At 31.3% G+C, this 16,235-nt stretch overlaps 3 protein-coding genes across 3 annotated transcripts; all 3 read right to left on the minus strand.

Annotated features, from left to right (window-relative positions):
• LOC104789052 (tRNA 2'-phosphotransferase 1-like) lies at window positions 2,096-3,933 on the minus strand. Its single transcript, XM_019245798.1, has 8 exons — window positions 3,773-3,933; window positions 3,480-3,590; window positions 3,263-3,410; window positions 3,097-3,186; window positions 2,950-3,004; window positions 2,727-2,849; window positions 2,576-2,632; window positions 2,096-2,473 (listed from the first exon to the last, which is right to left on the minus strand). Exons 3-8 carry the CDS (start codon window positions 3,389-3,391, stop codon window positions 2,349-2,351), a joined length of 579 nt encoding a protein of 192 aa, XP_019101343.1. The 5' UTR covers window positions 3,392-3,410; window positions 3,480-3,590; window positions 3,773-3,933; the 3' UTR covers window positions 2,096-2,348.
• Window positions 4,562-6,279, minus strand: LOC104786306 (probable xyloglucan galactosyltransferase GT12). The gene has a single exon (XM_010511673.2). It carries the CDS (start codon window positions 6,207-6,209, stop codon window positions 4,698-4,700), a length of 1,512 nt encoding a protein of 503 aa, XP_010509975.1. The 5' UTR covers window positions 6,210-6,279; the 3' UTR covers window positions 4,562-4,697.
• Window positions 8,805-10,220, minus strand: LOC104789053 (probable xyloglucan galactosyltransferase GT13). Its single transcript, XM_010514806.1, has one exon. The coding sequence runs from the start codon at window positions 10,218-10,220 to the stop codon at window positions 8,805-8,807; it is 1,416 nt and encodes a 471-aa protein (XP_010513108.1).

The following is a 16,235-nucleotide window of genomic DNA, read 5'->3' on the forward strand; positions in this document are numbered from 1 at the left end:
GTAAGACCAATCATATTTAGCTTAAGTATTAATAATGATTTTTGCATGAAAAAAAAAACAAAATAATCATGTGAAAGTTTAATTCAACATACTTTACAAACCACAAAACTCGTTGCCAAAAAAAAAAAACCACAAAACTCATCATGTCGAGTGGCGGATCTAGAACTTTTTTTTGGGTGGAGCACAAAATATCTATATTTATTAATAATAAAATCATATAAAAGAAATATTTAATAAATATAATTTTTTACTTCTAATGTATTTAAAATATGAAATATAAAAGGTCATCAAATTTTTACGAAATATTATTTATATTATTTTAAAAATATATTGTCATTAGCATAAGCTCAATAATAAAACTTATGCAATCCTCGATACAATGAATGCCTAACGATGCGGTTCTCCACTCGACCATATACAAGATCTTCGACTACCGTTTAAACGACACTATTTGCTTTAGGGGGTTATTGGTTTGAGAGTTAAATAGAATTTTAATGACCTTAAAAGTTATGTAAAATATGTTGTTATTCAATCAAGACTTTCTAAAACTCTTTAACAATTTAGTGTTATTAGTTGTAGATTTGTAAAAAGTTATCTAAAATCTTGATAAATTTAGTGTTATTGGATTAAGAGTTTTATAAAGTCATTAAAAGTTTTATGTTATTCCAAGTAAAACAAAAGAATCTTGGATTGTTAATGAATTCAAATATTATGTTATTGGTTTAGGATTTTATATCATTCTTCATAACAAAAGTCATGAAAACTCTTTCATCAAATAGAGAGATTTTACAAGATTAGGAAAAACAAATCAGCATGATTTTAAAAAACTTTCTAAACAGTCTCTTATAATCCTTCATTTTATACTTTCAAATTTTCTATGATTTTTAAAATCAGCAAGATTTTAAAAAACATAAAGTTATTAAAATTCTCTTTAAATCTTAAACCAACCAATACCCCCCCCTAATGTTTTTGATTATAATTTATAAACTTAATGAAACATTTATTGTATAAAATTATTTTAATTGAATAATATTTTACATTCAAATAATAAGAATAATAATAATAATCTACATATATTAAATATATTTAAAAAAATTTAGTTCCACAATTTCTCAGTTACAAATCACAATAAATATGTAATTTATATGTAAAAGTTATTATTGAATTCACAAATCTAAATATAATAGACAAATTTGAACTCTAAAATATGAAATGAATTACTAAATAGATAAATGTTTGTGAAATGACTTTAGTGCAGTGGCCAAAGGTAAGTCCTTAATGCAAAATGCACCATCACACTCGGGATCGAGTCCCGCTCCCTACGAATGTAGGAATTAGGCTAATGGGCCGGCCTGTTGTGCTCCAATGGTTAACAAAAAAAAAAAAGATAAATGTTTACTAAGTTACTAATTGTACCAACAATTTTAAAATATAAATGTAATCTTTACTATGAAAATGATGCTTTAAAATTTTTCAAGAGTTAATTAATAAAAGTAGAAGTTAATGTAATCTTTTCTTTTTTCACACAAGTTAATGTACTCAGTCATAATAAAAATTAGAAAAAAAACATGTTGGAAAAACACAGATTAACATTGGGCACACTTTAGCCAAATGAGCTAGGAGACTATAGATGGTAATGGCCAAATAGAAAATATTTTAACTTAGTATGGGGCACGTACCCCACACTATATCAACGTAGATCTGCCCCTGTGAATCATGTCAATATTATTATATTAACAAAAGAAAAAAAATGATGTCACCAAGTAACACAAAAGACACAATTCAATAACCGGGAAATTAGGGCAAGTTTATTGGGGATTCATATAAGAGGAGTTCTTAAATTTTTTATGAATTAATTGTGTACTGTTTGGAATATAAGAACCCATGATCTCTTAGATAAAATTTTCTTTTTTATTGGTAAGTTCTTATTTTGGGTCTCTTATTTTTGAAAATACTTTTTTCTAAAATTTTAAAATTTTAAAGAGAATAGAAGTGGTATAAATGTGTAAACATTTAAGATTTTAAAATATTCAATTTTTATTTATTTTGAAACATACAAAACACACTGAATCCAACAGTGAAGATAGTAGGGAAATGGGAAGATAAAAAAACCTTAGATCAAATGAAATGTTGCTTTTCTTCTCAACGAACTTAATAATTGGTACACGAGCCTTACCAATCACCTGAACAATTAGAGAGCTAATTATACGACATGATCACACTGAGATACTGCCAACAAGTCCGTGATTGGAGACATTGAAACATTACATAATCAAAGGTTCACAAGAATCTTCAGAGTCAATATAACAGAATCCAGTGAATCTTTGCATGATGTTGAATCGTATGAATCAGAAAGGTATGGATTGCCGGTCAGGCCAAGACTCGATCTTCTGGAAGTAATCCACAGGCACTACACCATCAATGCCTTCAGTCAAAATCACTTTGTTGTCTGAGACGTAGAACGCAATCCCATCTGGATATATATTCACAAGTATTACTGATCGTTAGATCTTTGATGGACACAACACTTATTTTTAAGAAAGGGAATTGAAGGTCTCATGCTACAAAGTAATACCTTCAAGAGCTTTCTTCATGTCGAGGAAGATCAAAACATTAACATTCCTTCTCATGCCTTCGCCAAAACCATGTAAATTCGTAATCAGATAAATGTGCATATGCAATAATAATGCAGCACAACAAACAACAATAGGATACAAAAATCTTACCACTAATCACTTCACCATCTGTTGGTAAGCCACAAGAGAAGTGAACATGCAATCTATTCATACGCTTTAACCCTGATGCTAAGATGGATTCCAAATTCTTCTTATAAGTTCCATGTACACACACTGCCATTAAAGAAATTTCTAATGAACACAGAGCAACAATGCAAGTCATACATTACATAAGTCTACATAAGTCACAAGTATGTGTCCTACTAGTTAGTACCTGGAGCTTCTTCTGGTGACAGTATTGGTTTAAGTAACTTTTCTGACTCCACCGTCTGCACACAAAGACCCAAAAAATAAATGGAAAGGTCTCAACTCTCAAAAAATAAATGGTTAAATGCTAAGGCATGTTTTAAAGTTCAATTACCGTGATGGAGTGGCCTTGATTTGCGCGGATCAAGAGCTCACCATTCTCTTCTAAGAGGCTAAAACGTTGTTTGTTATCTCTTCTCACAGCCTGCAAATGTAACGAAACCATTACAAAACTCAATTCAAACGACTAAAACGTTAAATGAAAGATAATGAAAACTGACCTCTCTGATTTCATCAATCGTATGTGACTTCGGTTGAACATTAGCAGTGGTTTTCAAATTAAGCTTAAGTAAATCTTCAACTTTAACAAAACCATCACCTCTCATGTTCAATCTCAGCTCAGTAGCCATATGTCGCAAGATTCGTGTCCTAATCACCCATCCGAAACAGAGTCAAAATCAACCTATATATATCGAATCAGTAATGATCGCAACTTACAAAAGTCTTCCAAGCACATCAATATTATCTTTTCCTCCACCGCCACCGCCACCGCCGCGAGGTCTGCGTCGATCGTTCTCTCTCTCATATCCTGATGATCCTCTACCACCGCTACATCAATCAAAGTACGAAAACTAAACATCAGATGAATCAATGATCAATTTGGAACACATGCACAACAAAAACCCTAATTTTCCAACAAACTTCAAATAACCCTCAATTCCGATCCAAATTAAAAAAAACCCTAATCATAAAACAATTTCCGATTCAAACAATTCTACTAAGAAACTTACCTTTCTGATTCCCTTCGAATCCATACACTTCCTCTGATTCCATGTCATTTGATTCAAAACCTTCAAGCTTCTGATTCGAAATTCATCGTTTGTCTCGTCGATGAAATCGCAACGGAGAGAGAGAGACGAAAAAGAAATTAATGAGGAAATGTTTTTTTTTTCTCTTTTGTTTTATTATTTCAACCAATAAAATTGGGACACGTATGGCCTCTTAAACAAAGATTCGGTCTCTTATATAAGGGGAGATCTTAAAATATTTTCGATATCTGATTTATTTTTTTTCTTCTTTTTAGTTAGAACTCCCCTTAAATTCTCTTAAATCCCCCCAATAAACAAGGTTTAGATGTCAAAATCAAAAGGTTGAACCTTCATTCATGAATTGATGTAGATTATAGTGAATTAGAGTTCCAAGGATAATATTTCTTGTTGACTTGTTTCCTAATGTGGAGAATACTTGAATTGATAGCTAATGTCTTTTGACACAATGTGTGTGATATGCTTATTCATTTCACTTTTCATGTATATATGACCTTATGTATGGTTTTAGTTACATAATCTTCTATTTATATATATGATTAAGCTATCAAAATTCTTTAGAACGAAAAGTCAAATTGTTTGTCGTAAGTTCAAAACATTCTAATTTATACAACAAAATCCAACTATTATATAGTCTCTAAATTATATATTTTTTTCGAGAGACTATTCATATCGTTTTTTTGGTTGCTCCATAGGAACGAGAAAGATATATAGAAGGTTGTAAACTTGTAATGTATGCATCCTTTTCAAAAAAAAAAAAAAGCTTGATGAAATGTACTTACAATCACAAAATGCATCCGAAATGTTATTCAACATGCTATAAGTCTTGACGGTGCATTCATAAACTATATTGTCTTAAGCAGTTTTTAATATCTTAACCAATTTTTTTTCATATAACCTCGAGTCTGCTCAAATCCTTTACCTGTGAATACTCATTCTGAAGATCTTTCCCTTCTTCCATCATCCTCTTAACCATTGCTACCCTATCAAGAATCCTAACCACTGCAATGTCAAAAGCATCTTCGATCTTATCCGGTCCAACCCATCCCGGTTTAGTGTATATTATCTTCGGTATAATCTTCGCAACCTCGTTCCTCATTCTCTTAATGTGCTCCTTATCAATCATACCCAAGACAGACTTGAGACTAACCGTTCCATTTTTCATTTCTTTCTCCGGTATGTATACCGAGTACTTGGTATATTCCTTAGGGAAATACCAAATATATTGGTTATAACCCGAACCAGGGGTAAAGAAAACCGGTATACAACCAGCCAAAATCGAATCAAAAATCGATCTCCGAGTATACGAATCTCCCGAAGGTTGTAAACAGAAAACCGAATTTTTAAACACCTTCATTATCTTAACCGGATTATCGCAGTCATTAACTTGACAGTTAAGAAAATTGCATTTACCTTGAGATGCAAGGCACTGCTTTATAATCTCTCCCCTTATAGATCCATCCAAATTAGGCCTTGGACCTCCAACAAAAGAAAACAAATATTTCCTCCTCAGACTCTTCACTTTCCTCTGCCATCTCCAAATCTCGGTTAAGCTCTTTGGATGGAAATAAGTCGGATAAGGAATCGCAAACTCGTTAGCCCAAGCAGTTGTTTCTATACCTAACATTGTCATGTTTGCGAATTCTGGTAACAGCATTAGATTGTTTCCCCAATCTGAATCTTCATCGCGACCCCTCCTGAAATCCCAAGCTATCCGTCCGGTTACAAAGAAGTGATCTCGACCGTACATCTTTCCCCATTCGGGTTTCTCTCCCAGCCATCGAGCCAGCTTTATCCCTAATTCGTCTCTCACGCTTATGTTGTACCCCCAGAGATGACGGCTCACGTCGAACCCTGCGTAGAAGGGGACGTAGACCGCTGAGGCTAGAGACGAGTCGTTGGTCAAACACTCGTAGTGTTTCATCCTCTCTCGGAAGATAACCGCGAGCAAGAATTGGTTCGTTGAGTACCAAGAACCGGTTTTCACGGTTAAGACTTGTGCTGTGGTGTTATCGGACTCCGAAACCTGTGGACCGAGCCCGGAATTGACCATGAACGGACACATATCGAACCACTTGATGAGTGGACGACAGTCTTTGATTATGTCGTCGTTGAATTTGCTTGGAAGATTGTGCATGTAGATGTACCTTCCGGCGCAAGTATCTGTTTTTTCTTCTTCTTCCTTAGGCTGTTTCGCTCTGATTCCATCACGCTCATCCGCGTTTCTTGTGAGAGTTTGATTATCTGAAGCACCGATGGAGATGAAGAAGTTGTTTACTTGATGAGTGATTCGGAGGTTTGTTTCGATCAAATCTATTTTCTTGATTTGAAACAGAACGAAAAGACAGAACACAAACGCAACTAAGATGACAACCCAAAGCCTTGGAGCTTGTTTCTTCATCTTTCTTTTTACTTGTGAAAATACATTTGGTATTACTTTATGAGATCTAACATTAATAATATGTGATCTTTAAAAAGAAGAAACTTTTCAATTTTTTTATATAATATTTCCAAACAAAGTAATAGATATTTGCCATTTATGGTGAATTGAATTCAAAGGATTATACTCAAATACATTATTACTCTTTCTAAAAACAAAGTTTCCATCTTGGACACGCAAAGATTCACAATATGCCAAGGAGAGATCTCAACTCTTTTTACCCAACTGTACTCCACAAAAAATATTTAGAAAATAATATGACTACTAGGAAACTTTTATATATATTCCATGTTATACTTCTTACGGTCAATACATATATAAAACATTTCATTTTTGTCTATAATATTGACCGTAAGAAGATTCTTTTCCTTTTGTTGGAAGATTACATAAATAGCAAAAAGAAATTGTAATTTAACAATAACCTTTTTTGGGTACAAAGTAATTTTGAGCACAAATGTTAATTTATTGTTTTGGTAAGAAATATAAACGAAAAAAAAGAAATTAGGTAAGTTAAGCTTTTCTATCTTTTAATAAGAAAATTGTGTTTGTGAAAAAGATTTTCAATGACCGTTAATTTTCTACCATAATAGCACAATTAGCTAAATTTTTGGATTTCAGTGGATTGTGAAAAAGATGCAATTTTTTTAGCTAAAGTGTATACCTACTATATTATCTTGGAAGTACATGACTTTTTTTTGTAGACTATTTAATAGATATATAGATGATTTTTTGGTTATTAACTTATGAATTATTTTGTAAATTATTTTGAATTATTATATAATATATTGAGTTAATAAAATTTGTGATTTTTTCTTGCATATGATATAATTCAAATTTTTTTAAATGGACATATATTTAACTGATGAATAAAAAAGTGTATAAAATATCCCACATCACCTAAGAAAACTAGGCAAATATTTAAAGTTATACTATAAAAAAAAGACCAAAATGATTCCTAACACGCATGAGCAAAAACCTTGATTTATCAGACATTAAAATTAAAAAAAATTATGCGGTTTATTCCGGTTCTTTATTTTAAAGAATTTCAACTTTTAGTAACTTTAAAAATTTCAAATGTCTAAACTTTTTAAAATTTTTAAAAATTATAAATATTTCAATTATTAAAACATTTAAATTTTATAAAATGTTTATGATATTAATAATATTTAAACTTTATAAGAAATTCAAATATTATAAGTATTTCCATTTCTGAATAAAAAAACTTTAATAAAACATTTTAAATTTTAATAATATACTTAAAATTTTACGAAGTTTTTCCTGCGGTATACCAAGAGTTAAAATATCACATGACGGGTTATATGGCAAGACGTTTTTGAGTAGATATTAATATAAATTTTAAGTATCATTAATTCGGTGCTACACGGGTAAAATATCAGTTCATTATTTTGTTAACAATATGAATATTAGATTAATAGACATATCTAATAAGTTGATTAAATTAATACTGTAATAGAAAATTTAATATGCGTGTATTGTGGATTAAGTCGTAAAATTTACAATTAAGATACAATACATAATTTTAAACACTAAACAAATCAAATAAAATTAATAAACAAAAATTAATTTTTTTTATCAAATAACTTAACCCGCGGTGTACCATGGATCAAAATCTGGATCTACTAGAATAGATCTTACAAAATATATGTTCTTTCTACAAGTCATATTCAACATATGATTTCATGACATATTGTCTTATCCAAAAAAAACTTTTAAAACAAATAAAATAATCACACATATATGTTGTTTTAAATAAAAATTATAAAATAAACAAAATAAATTTTAACCCGTGCTCTAACACGGGTCCAATTCTAGTTTAATTAATATGGTTCGATTCGCCTCTGTACCCAAAGATTAACCTTGCCTATTGGTAATCTGATAAAGTAGTACCAAATGTATTGTCACAAGTCAAGTGAGACCAAAAGATTAACAATGCTAAATCTATTGATTGCGAGTATATTTGGTAATCTGTAGTGTACCCTTCGAGCATGATCGGCTCTAAAATAAAATAAAAACTATGGTCCTTGTTCAATTTTTCAAATATGCACCCTAATTACATATAAATATAATAATAATTTGTTTTTTTTTTTCAACCATTGGGCCACAACTGGCCGGCCCATTAGCCAAATTCCTACATTCGTAGGAGTCGGGACTCGATCTCGAATGTGATGGTGTCTTCTACAAATGGACTTACCTCCTGCCACTGCACTAAAGTTACTTCACGATAATTTGAGCTTTTAAATTAATACATTACATTTTATGTTGATTAATTTAACAAAGTTTCAATGCAAATGTACTCTTGATACATGTCGACACTACCCTTAAAATGATAGCTCTTGTAAATATTCATCTAGGTATGCTCGGGTAAACATAACAGGAATTGACATTTTGTCCCGCATCAGCGTGGATCGGGATCTGATATCATATTAGACTACTCAAAACCAATTAACAATAAGCTCATATATCTTGTATACTAGTCATTATACTATAAATTTGCAATCTGTAACATTTATAATTTATATTATTCTCCTAAGAAATTTATGTAGTTGTCAGATCCATTGCATCTTGAACTCTCTTAAGAACCCGAGCCACTGCAATTTCAAACGCATCTCCTTGAATCTTTTCCAGTCCAACAGCCCCCGGTTTTGTATAGATTATCTTTGGTATAATCTTCTCAACCTCACTCCTCATCTTCAAAATCATCTCTTCACTAATACCAGCCAACATATTCTCGATACTAACCTTCCCAATTTTCACATCTTTCTCCGAAATGTAAACCGAATACTTAGTATGGTCCTTTGGAAAATACCACCTGTACTGGTTATAAACCGAATCCGGGCTAAAGAGAACCGGTATACAACCGGCTAAAATCGAATCAAATGTCGATCTCCGAGTAGGCGTATCTCCTGGTGGTTGTAAACAGAACACCGAATCTTGAAACACTTCCATTACCTTAACCGGATCACTACAGTCTTTACTCGATGTATCACAATCAAGGAATTTGCATCTTCCTTGTGACGCAAGGCACTGTATTATAATCTCTCCTCTTATAGATTCCCTTATTTCAGGCCGATTAGCTCCGGCAAAGGAGAAAAGGTGTCGTCTCCGTGTCATCTTCACTTGCCTTTGCCATCTCTTAACCTCGGTTCGGCTCTTTGGATGGAAATAAGTTGGATAAGGAACCGCAAACTCGTTGTTGCTCCAAGAATTTGTCTCAATGGATAACATCGTTATGTTCTCGAATTCAGGCAATCGCATCAGTTTGTTTCCCCAATCTAAATCTTGATCAGTAACCCTTCTAAAATCACGACCAACACGTCCCGTGACAAAGAAGTGATCTCTTCCGTACATTTTTTTCCACTCTGGTCTCTCCCTAAGCCATTGAGCCAGATCTTCAGAAAGTTCGTCTCTGAGCTTCACGTTGTATCCCCAAAAGCGTCTCACATCGAATCCAGCATAGAACGGGACGAAAACCGCAGAAGAGAGGGAAGAATCGTTGGTCAAACACTCGTAGTGTCTCATTTTCTCTCGGAAGATAACCTCGAGCATGAATTGGTTGGTAGAGTACCAAGAACCAGTTTCGGTGGTTAAAACACGAGTGGTATGGTTATGATCTCCCTCCAAGATCCGTGGACCAAAGCCAGAGTTAACAAGGTACTTACACTTATTGCGTAACTCGATGTATGCTTCACAGTTCTTGATCAGATCGTCGTTGAATCTGCTTGGAAGACTGTGGATATACACATACCTTCCGGCGCAAGTATCTGTTCCTCCTTGTTTATCATTCACAGTGATATTTGCATAATCTTTGTCGGAAAGAAAGAGATAGGTTGCTATTTGATTGATGTGAAGCAGAAGGAGCATAGAGAACAAAGGTGTAGGTAAGATTTCTATCAAAGGCTTTGGAGCTCGTTTCTTCACAATCTTTTTCATTTTTGGATTGAATTTTTCCATTGTCTCACTTTGATTATGGAGAAAAGAAAGGTGTACTACTTTGTGAAGAAGATAATATAAAAAAAGTCAAATTGATTATTACAGAAAAATCAAAGATTATTCTTCTACTTGGTGGATATAAGAATTTTTAATTTGCTTTCTCAAGAATTTTTAGTTTGTTTTAAATAGAAAAGTAATATGAACCTCAACATCTCTTATTTCTGTAATTTTTTTGTAAACTCTTCTTTTTTCCATTTGGGCAACCAATCTTGAAGTTTTTTTTAATTAATGTTTGGTTGAAAAAAAAGAAAATGCTATGATCTTTATAATGGATAAAGGAAGAATACAAATAAGTTGATGTACTTTCCTTTTTTTTTTTTACTTAAATTTATGCATTACACCAATCAGCATGCATCTGTCATATAAAAATAAAACAACACATTCCACTTGTCATAATATTTTAAAGAATTTAAAATTATAGAGATGATTAGTGCTATATTACGTAGTCACGTTTGATACAGAACTCATATGTTTTTAAAGACCATAGGACACCTTAGACAAAGAAAATTTAAGAAAGACCGTAGTTTTAATTTGACAATTGGCAGTTTATCTTAGTATATACTCCTTCGGTTACACAAAAAATATCATTTTAGATAAATCAAAAAAAAATTTGTTTGCAATGTGTTTTTAATGCTAAATTTTCTAATTTACCCTTAAAACTAAAATTCATTTTATTGAATTTAGATAATTAACCACTTATCAAATAAGATCCAATATGTATAATTTAATATTTTCTAAATTTGTGAGAAATATATCAAAATAACATTATTTGTGAAAAAGATTAAGTATGAAAATAAAATATGATCACGCGTAGTTGAACTTAACCAGATGAAATTAAAATGACACTAAAATTTAGATTGTAATAAAAAAAAGGTACCTAACACAAGATCGTAATTGAACTTGAAACCAATTGCAAATGACAAGAAGCAGTATCTCAAAGTTCAAAAGATCTGTTTTTTTCTCTGCTTTTTGTCTTTTAACAGAAACCAATAAAACCAACAACAAATTCTCCAACTAATTTAAAAAAAGAGAATACAATTATGAAGCGTAATCAAAGGCTTGTGGAGGTTGTGGCTCGTCATCTACGGCCATAGCCGAGGCTGTGGTTCCTTGTGCAGCTGCTGCTGTACCAGTTGCAGGAGAAGCTGTTCAAGTTGGTGCATCGGTCAGAGAGAGAACCTCTGGCTCGTGTTGACGCAAGTCTTTGAGAAGAACGAAACCTGATGGAGCTAGCTTCACTGGTACGTATCTGCTGTCTTCAAGTAACTTTATGTATTTCTCTTAGAGAGCAGTCTTATAGTAACGTTCCTACCACCAGCATCGAGGATACCAGAGGCCAAAATCGCTCCCATCTTGCTCATTGTATCTTCGTGCTTGTCGAGTATGATCTTCTCAAATTGGCGCCTACAAACATAAAAAAAATCTCAGTCTCCCAAGATATTCTCTGCCTTGGTTGCCCTGCTTAGACAATCAATTCTAATAAGAATAAAATGAAAAGAAAGTTAAATACTATCCACACAGACAGTCAAACTCAAACATACAGAAATAGTAGAGTGAAAGTATATAATTTACCAAATTCTCTCTAAGGAAAGTGTCCACTGTAGTTCCAGCATGCATAATGGCATTAGCATATATTGTAGCACTGTGGCATAAACTGTTTCGCATCTCTACAGACTGTTTAATTTTCTTCAGTATCAGCAGGTCCGATCTACAGAAAGACAAAACTATTAATGGACTTCCTGGAATAACAATTTTAGAAGTAAAACTTCAACAGTAGCTTACTTGTTGTGGCTGTAAAGAAACTGAAGTGTCAGCTGAATAGATGTCTCTCCAGATAAAATTCCTTTGATCTTTGTTAACCTCTCAGCATATGTAGCATCAACTGGATCTGTCTCGTGCACAATTGTCTGAGCTGGAGTTTCATCCGCCATCTGAACATCCCCCGAGGGATTCTCATTCGGAGCAGTAGTAGTTTCAGCAGTCTGAGTTGCTTCTACAGGACGTGTTTTGGGAGCTGGAAGGCGATCTCTAACACTCAAGAGAAAGGCCTGGTGCTCGTTCTCTACAAGATCAAACGCAATTTGCAATGCCAATAAAGCATCATCCTTGCTCGGATCTCTAACACTCAACTACATATATATATTTTTTTTTTTTACGCGTTTGTTTCATTTTAAGTAAAAATTGAGACAACTCTCTTATTACATTTTTTTTTGTTTTTCTCGCAACTGTTTTTATTTATGATATAAGGCCAAATTAAATGTGGCAAGCCAATATTACAAACAGATCAAAAATCTTTAAAAACTCAGACGAAACAAATCTTCAAAGCCGGTTCCTGAACAAAATCTCCAAAGCCCATCTTGTTATTTCTGAAACCAAAAATGTCACCACAGAAGCAACTGCACAATAAATTAGAAAACAAAATATTCCATAAATTAGAAAACAATATATATATATATATATAAGAAAGGCAGAAAAAAAAAATTAAATGAAAAATTTTACCATCTAAAATCAGTAAAAACAATGAACCCAATGTTCCACCAAATCCCCTATAATTGCAAATCCCAATTGTGGTGATCTCTACACACATTTGAAAGATTAATAATATGTATCATATATTAAAACTGAGAAAAAAAATAATTGCCAAAAAACACAAATCAATACAATAAACACTGAATATGTTTTTCTCCAGTGTTGACACCTCAGCTTTTTAGTTGAAAGAAGAGTTGACACATCAGTTAAAACAGTTAGCCAATCAAATTATAAGGATTAATACAGCTCAATATTTTTTTCCAATAATAATCTTTCCCCATTCCACATCATTCCTACTGATTTGTGTAATGGGCCTAGCACAATTACAATAGTGTCAAAGAAAAATAGTAAAAGAACCCAAATTAACCTGTGTATGGCAACTGAAGAAGGTGACGATTAAGGGACACAAGGTTCTTTAAACATCTTGGTTACGTATTATTTGTAATCTAACATCATTTTGGTAGTTTATTTTATTTTAAATAACAATCCGCACTATGTGCAGAATAAATAGTTAATAAATAATTTTACTATAATTTATATATACAGAATCTATAATATTTATTGGTAAAATTATTATTTGGGATCTAAATTTTATTTGTGTAGTATTTATACTTTTAGTTTTATTTGAATATATAAAATTCTTGTATAAAAATTAAGATTTAACTTATGGAAGTTATTATAATATGAATTTTATATTATCTCACCATATGAATCAAAAGTTCTTATAATTTTATGGAAATGTAAGTAAGTGATACAATTAAGTTATAAAGAAAATAAAAGAATTAAAAATTTGGTGTCATTAAAAAAATATATACAATGGTATGTAAATAGAAATACTATTAAAAACTGAGGACAAATAAATAAATCATTTCTCGAGCTTTGTGAGCATAACATGTCAGTATTTTTTTTGTTTTTGTGAGAAAACTTATACATATAAGGGATATGAACCAAACTAGAGTAATCTCTCAAGCGTGATTGGAGGATAAACTCTCTTTCTGAAGCATACATAAACTAGAGTAAATTAGTTACGTATTATCAAACAAAAATTCTCATATGTCTATCTTATTGGTTATGCATTTACTATGTGATTCTTTTTCACACTGATGATTGTAGTGTTTGAATTTTGGCGTGTGATAACAAAGGTTCCTTGCCTCCCAAGATTTACATATAAGAACACCAATGACAAATTAAACAATGTTTAAGATCGAAAACTAAATGTTTTAATTTAAAAAAACTAAATCATCTATAACTTTTAAAATAACTTTGACAATTAACATAATCCTTATAAATGTTGTATACAGTTTAACATAAGTATAATATTTAAATAATAACACAAAACCAAACTAAAGTGAAAATATGTCTATTTACTTTGACATATGTGGACTTGTTATAAAAAATAATAGGTAATTTACAAAAGGAAACAAACAAATAATAATGTAACAACAACACAAACTATATAAACTTAGATGATTAAATTTGTAAACTACAAAAAATATACCACAAAATAACACTACACTAATATATCTCCAATAATAATAGGAGAAAAAAACATAGCATATAGTAGAGAAATGTATAGAATAACATCCCGCAGCATCACGAGGGTCATCTGACCTAGTTATATTAATTTTTTTCTTACCTTGAAAGACATGGAAATCATCATTATCGCCATTATAATATCAGAAATCAAGTAAAATCCCACTATGATCTGCATTATACAAAAACAAAAAATTACTGATTTTTAAAAAAATAAAACCCTAATTCCATCAAACTATGATAAAAGAGTCAAGAAAATAAATAAATAAAAAAGAAGTATCTTCTTATACTTAATTACTAGATATTCACCTGCGGTACACCGCAGGCTATATTTTTTTATAGAAAAGTAATATAAAATTTATTTATTATATTAACTGTATATGTAAATAATATCTTTTGTATTTTTTAAATCTACTATAGTTTTACTATATATGTAAATAATATACTTTTATTTTATGCAAGTGTTGGGAATCAAGCTAATCGAAAATCTAGGTTGTTATTATTGTCTATGGTTAATCAATTGTGTTTGTTTAGTATAGTTTTTTAAAGAATGGATTAATTAAATATAAAATATTTAATGCTAATGAGTGTTGGTTCGATACTTTTAGAAATTTGAATAGGAGAAAATTTTATTCATTTAGATTCTGAATTTGATATTATTTAAATTAAAAAAATAATTGTAAAATTTAATATCATTGGTATGTTTGTAAATAGGTTTAAATTTCAGGATTTATTTCATAAATATCTAAAAAAATGTATATATAGATTTCCTAGACCCAAGTTGCATAAAGAGAATTTGAATCTTTCTCGCAAAAAGCTAATTAAACGATTAAAATTTTTGAATACCATTAGTGTCCACAGTGCCATCGATACGTGATTACGATGATTTGGCGCAGCCTTTTCTTTTNTTTTTTTTTTTTTTTTTTTTTTTGGCGCAGCCTTTTCCCTTGTTCTTTCCATTGTAATCAAAAAGAGAATGATGACAATTTTATGCTTTTTGAGAACAAGAGGGAAAGACTCAAAATATTTGTATTTTTATAATTTGTGAATAGTGACGTTGTTGAAACAAATTATATAAGCGGACTGTAGTTTGATTTGCGACACTACGCTTTTCAATTTTCATATGGAGTCTATTCTTTTAACGTCTATATTTTTAACATATATATGTATATATATATATATATATTCACTTATCGTATTTTAACGGCTAACGGTAATAATTAATATGCCGCTAGTTAATTATAAGACTGATCATATACAAAAAAATATAGACGTTAAAGTTGTTTAATAGCATCATCGATCGTACTGTGTGATCAACGCACTTCTTCTTCTGCATGCCCCCATGCATAGATAGATTCCTTGTAATTAAAGCTCCCTTCTTCTTCTCCCCCATGCATAGATTTCTTGTTCTTCTTTTATTTTTTGTTTTTCCATTAATTATAATAGTCATCTATAGTCTTCTCTTTGAACAAAATCATAAAAAAGAAAAAAAAAAAAACTAAGACCTTAATTAGATCACTACAAGAAAACATGCATTTTGGGACTACATTTTGTGACTACTTATTCAGTCACAAAATAAGCGACGCTTTTGAGACTAATTTGTGACGAATCAACGACTACCAAAAATTTGGAGAGAAAAACGTCGCTTATTAACGACGAAACATAAATGTCACAAAATGGTCTTAAATTAGCGACTACATTAAGACTAATTTGCGTCAAAAATAAATTCGTCTCATAATGGTCACAATTTTGCGACTACTCTGTGACGAACTATATAGTCGGTAAGGAGAGTCGCACAAACGTCGCATATTGAGGACTTATTTGCGTCCACATTTTGTACCCCTATATAGTAACAAAGACGTCACAAATTGCAACGATATTGTGACTGATATTTGAAGACTTTGCTACTAACAC

Source organism: Camelina sativa, chromosome 5, assembly GCF_000633955.1.
Source record: "Camelina sativa cultivar DH55 chromosome 5, Cs, whole genome shotgun sequence".
Classification (NCBI taxonomy): Eukaryota; Viridiplantae; Streptophyta; class Magnoliopsida; order Brassicales; family Brassicaceae; genus Camelina; species Camelina sativa.